The following is an 18,987-nucleotide window of genomic DNA, read 5'->3' on the forward strand; positions in this document are numbered from 1 at the left end:
AATATAGTTATTTATTTTTGGCTGTGTTGGGTCTTCATTTCTTTGTGAGGGCTTTCTCCAGTTGCGGCGAGCGGGGGCCACTCTTCATCACGGCGCGCTGGCCTCTCGTTGCAGAGCACAGGCTCCAGACGCGCAGGCTTAGTAGTTGTGACTCACGGGCCCAGCCGCTCCGCAGCACGTGGGATCCTCCCAGACCAGGGCTCGAACCCGTGTCCCCTGCATCGGCAGTCAGACTCTCAACCACTGTGCCACCAGGGAAGCCCCGCCCTGATCCCTCTTTAAAACATAAAATATAATTCTCTGCTGCTTAAAACCCTATGGCTTCTCATCAGAAACATCCAGTGTAACCTGGCCCCTGACTACCTCGCTAATTTCATCCTCTGAATATCCCTCTCACTCACTCCCCACAAGCCACACTGGCCTACCTTTCCTCAGTTGTCCCAGGCACATTCTAACCTCAGAGTTTTTGCATTTGCTGTTCTCTGCCTCAAACTCCCTTTCTCCAAATAATCATATCACTTGTTCTTTCACTTCATTTGGATCTGTACTCAAATGTCATCTCAGGGAGCTGTTTTTACTTCTCTTTATTAGTCATTTACTTAAAACAGCATCCTCCTAAAGCCTCCATCCGTATTGTGCTTTATTTTTCTCTGTAGTTCTTATTGCTTTCTGACATTATTTTAAAACTATTTTTTATTCTCTGTGTCCACACAAATGCAAGCTTCCTGAAGGGAGGTAGGGCAAGGGCATTGTCTGTTTTGTTCAATGCTGTATCTTCAGCACCTAGAACAGGGCCTGGCTCATACAAAATACTAAATATTCATTTGTGGAATGAATGAGTGAATGCATTAGTGGCTGTGTACCCATCCTTTGAGAAAGATTCTGAAGGAATGCCCAAGCTCAGTGGGCAGGATCCACAGTCCACAAATCACTGCCCCTGTCTCCATGTGTATATCAGTTATCTACTGATGTATGTATGCTTTCCTGCTATGCCTTGACACTTCCCCTTCAAATCCTTTCCAGCTTAAGTTCCCTCTTTTACATAATATCACAGTTGTACTTTCCATCTCCATCCGACAAAAGTGGTCTTTTAGAATTAACTTTATAACATAACAAGTGCTCATACATAGAAAAAGCAATTTCTATTAGGAGATGAGGGTTAGTTCATGATAATTGTGGTGAGAGCACAAAATAAGGAACAACAAATTTGGGACTTGGACAAATTCCAAAGTTCTGAAGGAACTTGCACATATCTTGGAGACAGTATCCTTGTTAAATCAGAGCACATAGGAAAAGTGATAAAAGATTGTAGTGGTTATAACTCACCTGGAGTCTAGTGTTCCATATCTAACATCGAGCCCAGTCTGGGCACAAGATTTTAAAAAAGACAGAGGAATGTGTTCAGAGATGGTAAATGGTATAGTGAAAACATGTGAGTAATGTTTGAATAATAACAATAATTATAATTACAGACATTTACTATGTGCCAGACATTACTCTAAATACTGTTTGTAAATAGTAATTTAATCCTCATCCTATGAAGTAGATATTATTATATCTCGTCTCAGAGGAGGAAATGAAGTTACAGAAGTTAAGTAACTCCCTCAAGGTCACACAGCTAGTAAGAGGTAGAGCCAGTGCTGATTTCATTTTGATTTGAGTCCATGTTCTTAACCACTGTGTTATTATCTTTTAATATTTAAAAAGAGCACTGTTGAAGAGAAACTGGGGCTACTGTACTTCTTAGAAGGCGGTGTTAGCCTTCACCTCAAGCTCAAGCATCGCCACCTCTTCTCAGTCCCTCCAGTCTACCCAGTATGTATTCTTATGATAGGACCAGTAACGCTTTATTACACTTACTTGCTTATATCCCTACCTCTCTCTACTAACCTATATTTAACCTATTTTAAGGGTTATATTTGATTCACTTTAGAGCCACTAAATTTAGTTTAGTGTTTGGCATATAATCAACATTCAGTTTCTGTTGAATGAAAAAAATGAAGGAATGATCTTTAAATTGATTAGAACTTTCCAGTGGTAGCACAGCTTTCCTGTAAGGTAATAAGCTTCTGGTCACTGGCAGTTTTCAAGCATGGGCTGGATGCTTGAAGGATGCTTGTAGAGATGCTGCAGAGGAACTTACATGTCATGTGGGAGTGGAAGATTAGACCAGGTTTCCTTCTAACTATGAATTATTTGATCCTATGATGTTAATTATGATTCTTTCTCTAAACATTTAGTTAGCACCTCCTATGTGCCTGGCATTGTTTTAGGCACTGAAGGTACAAAGATAAAAGTGGCCTAGCTAGTATCCATAAGGAGCTAGTAATCAGTGGATAATGAAGAAAAGAGGTGCTTAAGAGTATAGGTATAAAGTTTTAGTAGATAAAAATAAACAGAAAAGGGCAGATATTTGAGGTGCTTTGAATAAATGAGGAAGTGAGAAAAAAGCTATTACAAAGGGGAGAACTAGATATGAAAGATGACCCTAAAATTCCCTGTCTGAGAAGGGAGAATGTAGGGAGTAAAGACCACATTATATTATTATATAGTATATTGTTATATAATATAATATGTTATATTGTTATGGGAGAATTCCCTAAAAGGGAACTATCAGTGTTTGTCATCAAGGTATATGACAGGGCTGGATATAATTCATAATTCAGTAGAGATTAATTAATTTGTGAAGTATTTTGAAATTCTTGGAACAAATGTGCCTTCTCTTATTAGTCTCGCAGACCAATAAAGTTGATTAAATTCTCCTTCCCCTGCCCTCCGCCCCACTTTGGGGGCATTAACATGAAATGGATAATTCGTTAAGTCATGTGGGACCCTTCAGTTTCTTTTCTGATTCATGTGCCTGGAATCTGTTAGACCATAGGGGAGTAATGGTCTTTTTTTTTTTATTAACATGGTCCCTGATGCTGCTCATCTCTCACACATGTCACAGTATGTCTTGTCACAGAATCATCCTTTATAGCTGGGACATGATGCTTAGGTAGGTGGGGAAGTCCCCTGTTTTGTTTAAAATCATAGTTGTCTTTGGGTTTGGCTGGCATGTTCATGATTAGTTTACTGACAATTGTTTTTTTTCTTTGTATACAATATGCTATTCCATGATTCATCTGCTTTGAGTCTGCTGCCCTGAAGGTGAAACAATTTCTTCCAATGTTGATATTTCATAATCTCATAGATAACAAGCATACACATATGCATAGTCCTTTCATAAGTTTTAAACATTTGGAGATGAATGAATTATGCTGCCACAAATGGAAAGGAGCAGTATAAAACCATAATGGTGATATCCAGACATCTTTTGTTGGGTGGTTGGGTGGGTGAATGCTAATATTAATAAAGCCTGCCTACTTTACTGTATCTCTCCTTGAGAAGCTATTTCTGGTATGTGGTATTTATTTATGAATTTTTTAACATTTTACTTTAATTGCCTTGATTTACATGTATTTTAATATTTTAGACAAGATCTTTATTTGTAGAAGTGCGGTTTAAATTCCAAATAAATTGTAGGGCTTCCCTGGTGGCGCAGTGGTTGGGAGTCCACCTGCCGGTGCAGGGGACGCGGGTTTGTGCCCTGGTCCGGGAGGATCCCACGTGCCTCGGAGCAGCTGAGCCCGTGAGCCATGGCCGCTGGGCCTGCGCGTCTGGAGCCTGTGCTCTGCAACGGGAGAGGCCACAGCAGTGAGGGGCCCACGTACCGCAAAAAAAAAAAAAAAAAATTGTAATACTTGAGGTTAATATTGTAATGATGGCATCTTTTCTCTATTTAATGTGTAGCATTGATTATTCAAAGCTTAAGAAATCTTTTAATTTCTGATATAAATAGTAATCTTTGAAAACATTTCAGTTTAAGACACATCACATTTCTGAATGCAGTGCAAAGTTTTTTCCACACGGTTATTTTCTAAGTATTTAGAAGATTACACTTCTAATAAACATGGACTAAATTCAGTTTCTGCATATAGCACTAATCAGTGCCCTTATTGTGTTGCATCATTTAACCACCTGTATCTTTTTACTCAGAATGTCAGTGATTGTTTTTTGAAGAAGAAAAGCTCTTTATAATTCCATGGTGTAGATGCATATGTAAATATCTGTATAAGTTGTGCATTTGGGGAGAGATTTTTAAAAGATTCTAATTGTCAGTATATCTCCCTCCCCCTCTCCCCCTTTCTCTGGTATTAGCTTCTCTTTGGTTCAGGTGTGCTGGTGTCCTTAAGCCTTTCCGGGCCGCAGCTGGAGAAAGTGGTGATTGACAGAAGCCTGGTGGGGAAGCTCATCTCAGACACCATCAGTGATGGTAATTACCCCCATGTGCAAATCAATTGCCTACATTAACAGTGGGGCAGGAGAAATAGTGTGTCAACAGGTAGACTAATTATTACCACTGGGGACTTGAAAACACAAGTAATTGCTTGTAATAGCATAGTTACAACCCCTGGGACCCATACAAGTTTTGACTAATATTTAATATCAAAGTTTTTTGTCAAGTGTTAGGCTCATATCCTTGAGTATTTTTCACTCTTTGCTTAAAAAAATGTGAACGTATTTTCAAAAGAGGTGTTTATTTTTTTGGTGTGTTGACATTTCAAATATTTTTCATTTTCACATGAATTTTGAATAATAAATAACCCAAATTTGTCAACACAGCCATCAGTAAAAAAACAAAACCTGTGTTTTGGCCGTTAGGAAGATTCTCTGTTACCAAAGTCTGTGAATACTAACTTTTGAGAGAGTTGGGCAGTATTTATAAATATCAAAAATCAATGCCAAATATACTAGATAAATCTGAATCCCATTAAGTGATACCACAATCAGTACATAATTGCTACGAAGCACATAAAAAAAGATTTTAAGCCAGTAATTGAAAAAGTAGGGTACTGACATTTATTAATCCCTAAAAGGCTCTATGCTGTGCTAACCTATGTATATCATTTAATTAAAAAAACTATTCCTTATAAGGTATAGTTATTTCCATTTTATGGATAGGAAATTGAAGCTGAAATACTAAGGAACATGACCACTAGTGAGATACTAAGGACTAGCCCAAAAATGACTGGGTTGAGATTTGAACCCAGGTTCTGGCTGCAAAGCCCGTTTTCTTTGCACTACGGTGTGCTGACTCCTGAAGTTTTAAGATTATATTCTTTAATTCAAGGTAAAAAAAAATGGTCTAAGAAACAGATTGCATTATCATTAGAGATTGAAAATTGTCAGTATCTTAAATTGAATAATCAAAGGAAAGTATGATCTAATGGAAAGGACAGAGGTTAGATTACAGAAACCTTCCTTCTGCTGTGTGTGCTCACTAGCTATCTCTGAATAAATATCTCTGAATAAATCCTGCAGAGAAAAGCACTCTGCAGGATGGCTATCATTAGCCATATTCCTGATAATGAAAGCTGGGGTTAAGGTTATAAGTGTGCCATTCCCTTTTCCTTATAGGATCGTGGTGCTAAGGAAGCTTCCCTGTGGAAGAGGTTCCATTTTCATATGTCTAATAATTGACCCCTTCATTGACACTGCAAAGAAAATAGTGGCTGTGATGATTTTGTCATATTGATTCTCCTCCATAAGAATTAAAAGGAGACTTCCAACACTATTCATGTCGCTGAGATATCTTTTTTCACTTGTTTCTTTTATTTATACCACAAATGATACACTCTCATGAGACCATGATAATAATGTGATTTCTTGGCAGTTCTCCAGATTCTCCTGTAATTGTGTAGATATACTGTTGGTTACTGCTTGCACAGTTAGGGTATGGAAGTAAAGAAAAATATATAAAACATTCAATAATTTTTTTATGCTGGGAACAATATAAAACATTTCTCAAATTCCTACTATATGTTTTTATCAACAATTTTTATAACATTAACTGCGCTTTATGTAACCTATGAATATTAATTATCTACCTGTGTGCTCTAAAAATAAAGCTGTAGAAATATTTTTGCTACTCTTCATTATCAAATATTTTATATAATGTGTGTTTTGGATATAATATGCTTTATTTCATTTAACTAGTATACCCTCAGAAGATTCATTGATGAAAAATATTTTTAAAAATTGGTGGAGAACACTGATCTGTATCCTCTAATAAATCCAATTTATTCTCAGATGGTTTATATCATATAAACACAGGATTAAAGGCTAAGCACAAATAAAAGTGAATGTTTGTATCTTTACATTCAGATGTGAAACGGTCTTTATTTTATGCTTTTCTTAGCCCTATTCCAAATACATCTCATTTGGAGGTTGTCCCCAAACATCAGTGTATATTGAAATGGTCTCAGGAAAAAAGAAAAAGTATCAAATCCATGCATGATTAGATTGATGATTGTTGTTTATTCCCAGTATCTTTACTGTCTTTGTAAAATGTCATAATGGTATTTAGGAGACTTTAGTTATTTCAATTAATATTCATTTATCTTCTGAAAATAGTTTTTTGTAACATTTCAGTGGAAGAAACTGTTAATTCTTTATTATTTTATTCTAACTTAGTATTTGCTAGTATTATCAAATCTTTTTTTTTTAAGCTCTTCTCACAGACAGCTTTATCATCTTATCATTTTTGGCACAAAACAAACTATGTTTTATTCAGTTTACCAAGAAGATGGGTTCTCCTGATATAAACAAAAGACTGGAAAAACTCTCAGCCTTGGATTATAAGGTAGAGATTTCATTTTATATAGTCATATTGTTAATTATTAAGGTATGCTAGAGTATCACATGAGTTGATGTTATGCTTGTTTTTATTGAATGATTCTGGATTTCAGAAAAACCAGAGTTATTATAAGATGAAGCTTGATCAACTAGAAACAGTGGCCATCCAGAGTTTTCTTTTTTACTCTCATTATGGGGGTCTAACAGTGGCATGCTTGGAGTAATTTATATAGTACTTACGGAAGTCAGAGACAGATAATAGAGGCAAGTTACACATTCGAAAATGGTTTTCTTGCTAGTGGTAGTATATACACCATTCTCATTTTCCCCTAAGACCCGGTATCATCCTTCTAGGCAAGGATAGCTGCTCTGGCTTCCATTTCACAAGAAAAGAAAGAAGAAGGCACTTTCAAAGGTTAATAGAAATGTGTAATAAACGAAGAGTGGGAAGACTCCCCCGCCCCCCACACCCAACTCTAACTGTGGAGAAAAATGCAAAAAGAAATCTCCTTCCTGTGTTAGTATCTCTCCCTTCAGTAACTCCAGGTAATTTGTTTCCTTGTATCAGGGACCTTACATCTGTTAAGGCAGGATTTTTATTTTAAATGATGTATTTAATTTAAGTTTTGCCACATTACATTTTAACTGCTTGGAAGGCATACTCTCTGGTAGGATGAGTATCTAATACATTTTCCAGGCTGTTTCAGTTCAAGGCCTCTTTTCAGCAATGACTTGTGTTTGCAAGATTGATCCAGCCTCTGTGACGTGGATTTGAGACAGTTCACTGGGAACGGGGCTGATATACAGCTTCTTTAAACAAGATGCACACTTACACCATACCTAGAGTGTCTGTAACAAGGGCAAAGATTCTTAAAAGTCAACTTTGTGTGTGTGTTTGAAAAGTAGTATTTAACCTAACCTTTTGCCCTTTTGCATTATTTCTTATTGTGACTGAGGTAGTGGTGGTATGGGAGGATTTAATTTTATTTAGTGGAAAAATCTAATAAAAAAGATTTTTAACATGGGATAAAATACATTAAATAAGTGTTTTACTGTGGTAATAAACTAAAATTTGGTTTTGTCTGCCAACTTTGTGGAGCTTCTATAACACTTTATATAATATTGATTCTTTTAAACTGAAAATCAGTGGTATTCATATATTTTGTTTAGTAAAAAAAATTCGTTTAGCATTCTTAATGGGATATTATTTTCCAGAATGGCTAACTGTAGATTTACTTAAAATGTTGTTTATTTACTAATACTGGTCTTTAAAATGCACCAGTATGCATTACCTCAAACTATTAAAGTAACTGTTTTTAATGCATTTATATAAAATTTTGTATGACTAGTTTCTCCATCTTAGGTGTGGTGGATAATTTGGCAAAGTCTTCTCAGCTGAATGATATTAGCTCTCCGTTAATGAGAGCAGAGAGAAACTGTCAGGATGTCATCTTTTCTGATGAAAAGATGTGAAAAATAGACTGAGTATATGGGCCCTATACCTTGAGTAAGGGAGTTACTTATTTCTTTATTCATTCTGCCTTTAGCTTTGAGAAATTAAGCACTCCATGAGCACTCCATGTCATTTCTTTACATTAGAGAAGTAGCCTGCTTCCCTTTGGAAAACACATGGATTTCATTTTCTGGTTCATTATTTTAAATATAGGTATTTAAATACTTAGTAAAAACTGCCATTTGTCCATTGGAAGGATGTTTTAAGAAACTTACTCATTTCACTTGCCTTCTTGACGATTGTGCTAGAACACTGATGCCATTAATACTCATAGCAAACCTGAAGTTTCAGGTAACATATATGATTTGCATTATGTGAGGATTGAAAGTGCCAGTTCTCATCTAGAAATTCTTAAGTAACATGTTTACATGGCAGGTAGGACATCAGAATAATGTAGCTATATTTTTAAGGACTTAGCAATTCCATTGTGGTATTTCTCTTAAGAAGATAAAGATAGCTAGTTAAAATAGTGATACTGAGAGCTTAAATATAAGAATTTGCACTTCAAAGCATAAAGTACATCTGTGTTGTCTGTCTTTGCCCATTTGGATTTTAAAACAAGGAAATAGTGTAGAATACTACAATTCTGCTTTTCTTTACAGCTGTACCATAATTTAATTCTTTTAGATTGAAACAATTTTGGCAAAGAAAAATGTAGGGGAAATATCCTGAAACTGTTGACCTTTAATGGGTTTTCCTGTCTACATTTTAAAAATCCAATTCAATTTATTTAACAGTGAAGGGACAGGGACAGTGCAAGGAGTTAAATGTTTACCATGAGAGAACAACATTGGTAATTACTTTGATTTCAGTTCCTTTTGATGTGCAGTCAGAGGATGAAGAGGTCAATAATATTATGGGCATGCAAATAGAAAAGGGTTCCTTTTGACCATATTAAAAAAAATAGCAGAGGATTATTAAAGCATTAACCTTGATTTTAATGGCCTTGGTTGAGTGGTGAGATCACAATTTGGATGAGCCTGATTATTTACTAAATACAATACATAAATGCAACGGGTTCTTAACACCCATTGCACTCTGGCATTATCGCATTACTGCCATCCTTTGTTGCCTTGCAGACAGGAATATGAAAGCAATCTGTCATGTAGTGAGACTGGCTCCAGAAGCATTTCTCTGATAAGAAGACCCCCTGCCCTTTGCTAGTGTCTGGTCCAGTATGCTTAGCCATGCGCTTAATCCCCAGAAAGTGGTTCGATTATTGCTGACCAGCAATGGCAAGATAGTTTTTTTTTTTTTTTTTTTCGCTTCCAAGCTATCAACCTTCCATTAATTCCTTAAGCAGAAGTACGGTGCAATCTATATTTCCTTGGCATGTGTCACCCAGATGGTGCCGTGCTTATGTTTTCAAATAACCATGTTCCAAAATAACATAGTTTGAATAATAAATTCTACAAATCCGTCCTAAGAAAGAAAAGCATAATTCTCAGAAGCTGCATAAACTTTTATGCAGCATGATGCTGTGACTTATCCCTTTATGCAGAATTTTGTGTATGTGTCTCATATATTCTTTAAAGTGATATTTGCCTCAAGTTGTTTTTCCTTTTATTGTTGTCAGTCATTCAGTCATTGTTAACATGTTATGTCTTAAACAGTAGTCAGACACTCTTGGTCAGCAGTACTGAACTTGTCATTTAATATAGCCGGTCTTAAATCCTATGTGTAGGTCGATACTGTCAGGCAACCATGACTGTACATTTTGGTATTGATTGGGATTGCTATGGCCAATTCCTCCCTAACTCACATTTCTCCTTTTCCTTTCCTCTGCTAAAAATGGGGAGAATTTTGAACATATGTCTTTTTTATATATGTGTCAAAAGAATTTGGTAAATTCTGACACCTCCTTAAGCACATGTTTAACATGCATATTTACTTGCATTTATCTACATTTACAGATGCTTTAATTTTTGCAATACTTTGAGGATTTTGCATTTTAAAATTGATCCTTGTCTGCTTTTTTTTTTTTTAACCATTAGATTTCCTATTATGAAATCCCTGGCCCAGTAAACAGGACAACACAACGTCGTCTAGCTATCAATTGTGTTCAAGATATAGTTGTTTGCTGGTGGCCACTGGTCAGTGATGATGCTTGGCCTTGGGCCCCCATTTCTTCTGAGAAAGACAAAGCCAATCTGCTGCTCCTGGGTTATGCTCAAGGAAGACTGGAGGTAAATCTAAAGCAAATCTATACATTTTATTGAAGAGAAAATAAAATAGGATTATTAGTTTTCTATTCTGAAATAAGTGTGAATACTTTTTAAAACATATAATTTATTTTCCAAATATTCAACAAAGGAAATTACATATGAAATGGGATCCTTTAAAGTATCACATCTGGAGGATACAGTTTCAGGACTTACCTGAATAGCATAGTGATTAATAGCACAAGCTTCTGGGTTCAAATCCTAGCTTTGCCACTACCTAGCTCTCTGTCCTTGAGCAGATTACTAACCTCTGTGGTTTCATTATTTGAAAAATAAAGTTAAAGAAGATAAATGAGTTAATACATGCATTTAGAGCAATAACTACATATATTAAACTCTCAATTACTATTGTGATTCTTGTCATCATTATTAGTACTGTCATTGCTGTTTGCTCATGATTTCATGCCTATCGAAGCTATGTTATCAATCACCTTCTTTAAACTTCAGTTAGGTACCAAACATTAGTCAAATGCCTATTTTCTGCAAGACTGTGGTGCCAAACCATGGCTGGGGCAAGGATTTGTAAGGAAGGCTTTAGAAGAGCAGCGTTCTCAGTCTAGTTTCCTGCCTGGGACAGGAGCACAAAAAGGGTTAATCTAAGAGGTGCAGACAAGATCTTACCCTATCTGTTCCTGACAGTGGTTCTCCATTGTCATTCATTATCACGAACCTATGGCTATTTTCACCTTGCATCAGTACTTTGAGTATGAAATTCTGTTTCTTTTTTTATGTAACTTTAAAAAAAGCAACCTCTTCCAACCTGTTTTTTTTAATGTTTTGGCTTGGGTAAAATAGTATGTTCCTGTATTTTCTCTAAATCCATTATCTTTTAGGCTTTAAGTTTTTAAATTTTTCAGAATTAGTATTCTGAGATACAATGAACAAGTACAAGTTTTCTCTATCCCTACCTACCTCTTCTGGTTTTATAAATTTACAGGCTATCTTTTAAGACTGAAGAGTCCTTTTTAACTAATTATTTTACCTTTTTCTGGAACTTTTCCAATTTGTTGTAGTAACTAATACCAGTTGTAATGCTTCAGGTATGGATTTTGTGAGGATAAAGAAGTGCTTTATTCCTATTCAATTCCTGTTCATGCCCACCATTTTATTGATCTTGGGTCCAGAAGCTAACTGAATAAAAGACTTAATCAAAATGACTTAATATAATAAAGCCAACTAGAATTCTTTTAAATGTCCTGTTTTATAATAAAAGTAAAAATAATATAAATCAGCCTTTAGTTTTACATTACACAAATTACCTTTATTTGAAATGAGTTTATTACCTGAAATTAGGACTGTTCAAAAAGGGTATACGTATGGTCTATGTACTTCATCTCCTGGTGTCATCTAGTTTATGGACTTCGGAGTTGGCTAAACCTCGGTTTGCCTGTTGGTTGGACCATATACTGTGTGACTTTAATCAAATTTACTTCCTGTCAGCTTCTGCCTGCTTTTAACTAATACTATGTTCTTTGGCCTTGGGTAGATCACCTACCCTCTCTGACTGTAGTTTTCTAATTTTTAAAATGATGGATTTAAACCAGATAGGTCCTGGGCAGCTCATAAACGTTCACATCTGGATTCTGAAGCACAGATCTGATTTAGCCATTGCATGTTCAAAGGTCTTCAGTAGATTTTGAAACTAAACTTAGCCTCGGCACTGAAAAGGTCCCCCTGACTGGCCCTGACTTACCTTTCCAATGTTATTTCTTTATACAAATCTATGTTCTAGCCAAATGGTTTACTGCTTCTTTATTTCCCACCTCCTGTCTGTACAAATTACTGGTATTTCTACCTGAAAGGCCCTTCCCTCTCTCTTTTCACATCATTCATCAACTACTGAGCATGACCATGGAGTAAGCACTGTATTTCATGCCAGGGGATATAAATACAAAACTATCCCTGCCCGCAAGGATCTTAGTGTCTACCAATGAGAGACAAATATGAAAACATGTGAGTGCACTAAAGTGTTAAATAATGCTGTGGATAGAGTATGTGTAAGCTGTAGAGGACCCAGTGGGGAATGACTGTTTCTACCTAGAGAAATAATAAGGGGGGAACTTTAAAGAGGATATACAATTTGCTCAAGGTTGGTACACAATTTTTTTTTTTTTTTTTTTTCTTTGCGGTACGTGGGCCTCTCACTGCTGTGGCCTCTCCTGTTGCAGAGCACAGGCTCTGGACGCGCAGGCTCAGCGGCCATGGCTCACGGGCCCAGCCGCTCTGCGGCATGTGGGATCTTCCCGGACGGGGGTACGAACCCGTGTCCCCTGCATCGTCAGGCGGACTCTCAACCACTGCGCCACCAGGGAAGCCCTGGTACACAATTTTACTTTTTTTTTTTTGGTACGCGGGCCTCTCACTGCCATGGCCTCTCCCGTCGTGGAGCACAGGCTCCGGACGCACAGGCCCAGCGGCAATGGCTCACGGGCCCAGCCGCTCTGCAGCATGCGGGATCCTCCCGGACCAGGGCACGAACCCGCGCCCCCTGCACCGGCAGGTGGACTCCCAACCACTGCGCCACCAGGGAAGCCGACAATTTTACTTTTTTTTACTATCCTTTCTAAGTTTCATATCAAAGTTGTACTATCCCTATAGAGTGATTTGACTAGCTTTTCTCTTTTCTCCTCTCTGAACTAGTGCCAAAAGGAGTTATATGATACTTGAATGTTTGGTAAAACTCATATAGAACTGCCTGGGTGTGCTGTCTTTCAACGAAGGTAGATTTTTTTTTTTTTTTTATGAGGAATTTTTTTTTTTTAATTAATTAATTACTTTATTTATTTTGGGCTGTGTTGGGTCTTCGTTTCTGTGCGAGGGCTTTCTCTAGTTGTGGCAAGCGGGGGCCACTCTTCATCACGGTGCGCGGGCCTCTCACTGTTGGGGCCTCTCTTGTTGCGGAGCACAGGCTCCAGACGCGCAGGCTCAGCAGTTGTGGCTCACGGGCCCAGTTGCTCCGCGGCATGTGGGATCCTCCCAGACCAGGGCTCGAACCCGTGTCCCCTGCATTAGCAGGCAGATTCTCAACCACTGCGCCACCAGGGAAGCCCCCGAAGGTAGATTTTTTATAGTTGATTCCATTTTTCGAGGGTTGTTTGTTTTTCGGGAATTCTGTCTTTTCCTTATTTTCCTTAATTTGTATTTTTGGAAAATTATCCATCTTATTTAAGTATTTGAATAGATTTTCATGAAGTTGTATATGATACTTGCACCTGATTTTTAATTGTTCACCACTGACTGCATAGCTAATTTTTTGATCATAATATATTAAGATATGTAATTCATTTTTTTGTCAAGTAGCTTTTGTCTTGGATTTGGCTTTTTCAATCAGTCTATCAAAATTAAACTGTTAGGGCTTCCCTGGTGGCTCAGTGGTTGAGAGTCCGCCTGCTGATGCAGGGGACACGGGTTCATGCCCCGGTCCGGGAGGATCCCACATGCCGCGGAGCGGCTGGGCCTGTGAGCCATGGCCACTGAGCCTGCGCATCCGGAGCCTATGCTCCACAATGAGAGAGGCCACAACAGTGAGAGCCTGCGTACCACAAAAAAAAAAAATTAAACTGTCAGAAAAATTTGTAAAGATTTCTTTTTCAGAACCTCACGTGAACTTCTATATGCAAAAGGTGAATGGCTTTTGGAAGAAATGTCTGGGGAAATAATTGTTTCTTTGTGGTGTGTGAAGACATAATCTTTAACTGTGAATTGTAGCACATTTTTTAGGGTAACGTACTAAAACCACTAGTCTATAAAAGTAATATTCAGGCATATGTCTTTAAATATTTTTTCACTAGCGACCAATAGACTTCTTGAGCTAATCCTCAGAATAAGAGATACAATATACTCTTAAACCCTAAAATTCAGACAAAAAAAGTAGCAGCCTCATAGAGAAGAAATTTCATCTTTGCATCTATTAAATGATAGAACTTAAAAAAAATAATTTCCCACCCAATTTAAATCAGAAAAGATAGTAAGCTTTTATTTGGACAGTGGCAAGATCCTAGAGTAGTGGTTCTTAGCCTTGGCAACACATTACAGTCACCTGCAGAGCTTTTACAAAGGAGCCCACCCAGACCAGTTATATCAGAATCTCCAGAGGGGTAGGAGGCATCAGTATTCTTTTACAGGTTCCCTAGGTGATTCTCATGTGCATCCAAGTTGAGAACCACTGCTTTACAGCAGACTGGAAAAAAATTTTTAAGCCATCTTTTTTGCATAACAGACCATGGAAAGGATAAAGCCCACATACTGAACCAAATGAGAGTGTTAACAGTAAATTCCAAGTAGAAAATTGGCTTACCAAGCAGCAAAAAAAAAAGAAAACAAAGGAAACATAGAAGTAAGCTCTCTGTGACTGAATTATCTGTCTTTCAGAGGAGGAACATTTCTTAATTTATTTTATGGATATTAGAAAACTGCTGGTCTAATTTCACACTGCAGAGCCCTAAACAACAGTACATATCTTAATTAGAAGCACAGAACAGAGAGATTTATGTAGTCTAGGGGAAAAAAATTTGTTTTGAAAAATATACAATAGTATGAAGAAAAAGAAATTTTTTATCAGTACGATTCACTTAAAAATAGTTTTTAATGGTGTTTGTATGGATTATTGTACATAGCATGGTAGTCATTTTTACTTAAATTCCTCACACTCTTTATACTTAAATTTGGAAAAGGTGATTACCGTCATCATAGATTTAATTCATTAGCTTTGTCTAAAATGTGGTGAAAACACAACTTACTCTTTCCTTACCTTTGTATTCAAGCAGATGTTTTAGCTTTTCAGCTGTATGGATTTGATAATGCTTTCTGAGTATGGCAGTAATTTCAAGATATCTTACTCAGAAAAGGTCACTTGAATTTGTTTAACCAAATTAATCAAAAACACATAAGCAGAGCTATTAAACCTTAAAACCTGTTGTCAGGGCTAGGGAAATACAACCTCACACAGGTAACTTTTTTCCCATAAAAATTAAAAACTAATTTTGCAGTGATTTAGAGGAGCAGCCAACTGATGGGAAAGTCAAAATGTGACCAACTTTTAATATAGTATAATTTGATAAAAGAAGTATTCAGAAAGCATTATAAATGCATTCAACTGAAAAGCCAAAATATTTAAGAGACATCTCTTCCAAAGAAATGTATGAACTGTGTTAGCTTTCAACCAGATAACCAAGATTTTCTATTTTAGGGATGATTTTTTTTTTAAATCTCTTTATTATAAAGCACACTAAGGAAAACCACAGAGACTAAATATATAGTTTAATGAGCTTTTACTAAGGAAACACCACTGAACCACACTCAGGTCAAGAAATAGAACTTTGCCAGGCACCAGCAATAGCACCACGTACTCTGTTTTGATCTCAACCCGTTCCTGGTGCCCCAAAGTAACCTCTATTGTGACTTTTACACATTTTCTCATATAGTTTTTATCACCTAAATGTGCATCCTGCAAAACTGTAGTTTAATATTATCTATTTAAAACATGTTAATGTGTCTTTTAACTCTCTTTTAATCTTCAAGTTCCCACTCCATCCCTTTTTTTTTTTTTTTTTGCGGTACGCGGGCCTCTCACTGCTGCGGCCTCTCCAGCTGCGGAGCACAGGCTCTGGACGCACAGGCCCAGCGGCCATGGCTCATGGGCCCAGCAGCTCCACGGCATGTGGGATCCTCCCAGACCAGGGCACGAACCCATTTCCCCTGCATCGGCAGGCGGACTCTCAACCGCTGTGCCACCAGGGAAGCCCCCCTTTTTTTTAAAATTAAAATTTATCTGTTGAATCTGCAGTGTCACACAGTCTGGATTTTGTTGTTCTATCATCATGGTGTGGTTCAACAAGTTTCTTTGTCTTTTGAAAATTCTGCAAGTTAGTAGTCAGCTTTGTCAAGACTGTGTGCAAAGGAGTGCTTTTTAATCAGAAGGCACATAATGTCAGGTTCTCTTTCTCTCTTTTGGTTGTCTCTCTTTTTTGATTTTAGCAGCTATTGATGCTTAATGCCTAGATCCAGTAATTCATGACGGTTGCAAAATGGTGATATGTAATGATATTATTTTTTTTATTAATTGTGTTATTTTTATAATGAGACACTTCTGCTCATCTCCTACTTGTTTTCCCAGTGGCTGGATTCATATAGTATAATCAGGATAAGCATCTGTTTCTTTTATTTACTAGTTTTCAAGATTGAATTGGTTCCCTATCACTCCCTGAAGGTAACCAATTAGTTTTTTTAATAGCATTATTAATTCATGGATTTAAACATACTTGACTTAATGGGTTTCATAAATTGTAATTGTTATCCTTTTGAAAGCTCAGATTCTTAACTTTGGGCAGTGGGAGCCTCCTCAAGTTGGCTCCTCTTCTTGTCATGACCTCAGTAGTCTTGGGTAGCTTCTCTCTGTCTGGTGTAACAATATGGTCCATGCTTTCTTGTACATTTCCTGCTGCAAACCTGGAATTATCAGTTTCTTCAATAAGGTCTGGTTTCTGAATCACTGAAGAAATCAAAGAGCAAATCAAAAAATGAAATGAGACATTTTTTGAGGCAAATGAAAAAGAAAACACGATGATCTAAAACCTATGGGATGCAGCAAAAGCAGTTCTAAGAGGGAAATTTATAGCGATACAAGCTTACCACAGGAAACCAGAAAGATCTCAAGTAAACAACCAAACTCTACTCCTAAAGCAAGTAGAGAAAGAACAAACAAAACCCAAAGTTAGTAGAAGGAAAGAAATCATAAAGGTCAGGGCAAAAATAAATGAAATAGAGAATAAAAAAAAAAAAGAAAAGATCAATGACACTAAAAGCTAGTTCTTTGAAATGATATACAAAACTGATAAACCTTTAGACAGACTCATCAAGGAAAAAAGGGAGACGGTCCAAATCAATAAAATCAGAAACGAAAAAGAGAAGTTATAATAGACACCACAGAAACACAAAGGATCATAAGAGACTACTATGAAGAACTACATGCCAATAAACTGGTACAGCCTAGAAGAAATGGACAAATTCTTAGAAAGGTACAATCTCTCAAGACTAAACCAGGAAGAAATAGAAACTATGAACAGACCAATTACCAGTACTGAAATTGAATCAGTAATTTAAAAACTCCCAACAAACAAAAGTCCAGGACCAGATGGCTTCATAGGTGAATTCTACGAAACATTTAGAGAAGAGTTAACACCTATCGTCCTGAAACTATTCTAAAATATTGCAGAGGACAGAACACTTCCGAACCTTTTCTATGAGACCACCATCACCCTGTTACCGAAACCAAAGATATCATGAAAAAAATTACAGGCCAGTATCACTGATGAACATAGTTGCAAAAATCCTCAACAAAATACTAGCAAACTGACTCCAACAATACATTAAAAGGATCATACACCTTGATCAAGTGAAATTTATCCCAGGGATGCAAGGATTTTTCAATATTCACAAATCAATCAGTGTGATACACCACATTACCAAATTGAAGAATAAAAACAATATGATCATCTCAATAGATGCAGAAAAAGCTTTTGATAAAATTCAACATCTATTTATGATAAAAACTCTTTAGAAAGTGGGTATGGAGGGAACGTACCTTAGCGTAATAAGAGCCATATATGACAAACGCACAGCTAACATCCTACTCAATGGTGAAATTCTGAAAGCGTTCCTTCTAAGATCAGGAACAAGACAAGGATGCCCACTCAGTCCACTCTTATTCAACATAGTTTTGGAAGTCCTAGCCACAGCAATCAGAGAAGAAAAAGAAAAGGGATCCAAACTGGAAAAGAAGAAGTAAAACTGTCACTGTTTGCAGATGATACGATACTATACATAGAAAAATACTAAAGATGCTACCAGAAAACTAGTAGAGCTCACCAATGAATTCGATAAACTTGCAGGATACAAAATTAATACACAGAAATCTCTTGCATTCCTATATACTAACAACAAAAGATCAGAAGGAGAAATTAAGGAAGCAGTACCATTTATCATCACATAAAAAAAAAAAATACCTAGGAATAAACCTATCTAAGGAGGCAAAAAACCTGTACTCAGAAAACTTTAAGATACTGATGAAAGAAATCAAAGATGACACAAACAGATGGAGAGATATACCATGTTCTTGGGTTGGAAGAATCAACATTGTCAAAATGACTATAGTACCCAAAGTAATCTACAGTTTCAACACAATCCCTGTCAAATTACCTATAGCATTTTTCACAGAATTAGAACAGAAAATTTTTACAATTTGTATGGAAACACAAAAAAATATGAATAGCCAAAGCAATCTTGAGAAAGAAAAGCAGAGCTGGAGGAATCAGGCTCCCTGACTTCAGACTACAAAGCTACAGTAATCAAAACAGTATGGTGCTGGCACAAAAACAGACATAGATCAGTGGAACAGAATAGAACGTCCAGAGATAAACCCACCCACCTATGGCCACCTAATCTATGACAAAGCAGGCAAGAATATACAATAGAGAAAAGAAAGTCTCTTCAGTAAGTGGTGCTAGGAAAACTAGACAGCTACATTGAAAAGAATGAAATTAGAACACTTTCTAACACCATACACACACACACACA

General features: G+C 36.8%; 1 protein-coding gene across 1 annotated transcript in view; it reads left to right on the top strand.

Annotated features, from left to right (window-relative positions):
• Positions 1-18,987, top strand: part of WDPCP (WD repeat containing planar cell polarity effector) — a 175,400-nt gene that overhangs the window by 47,222 nt on the left and 109,191 nt on the right. Inside the window, exons 7-9 of the mRNA XM_007464152.1 lie at positions 4,201-4,315; positions 6,552-6,685; positions 10,186-10,377. Coding sequence (XP_007464214.1) covers positions 4,201-4,315; positions 6,552-6,685; positions 10,186-10,377 — 441 coding nt within the window. The remainder of the gene's footprint in view (positions 1-4,200; positions 4,316-6,551; positions 6,686-10,185; positions 10,378-18,987) is intronic.

The sequence above is a fragment of the Lipotes vexillifer genome, unplaced genomic scaffold (assembly GCF_000442215.2).
Source record: "Lipotes vexillifer unplaced genomic scaffold, Lipotes_vexillifer_v1.1 scaffold311, whole genome shotgun sequence".
Taxonomy (NCBI): Eukaryota; Metazoa; Chordata; class Mammalia; order Artiodactyla; family Lipotidae; genus Lipotes; species Lipotes vexillifer.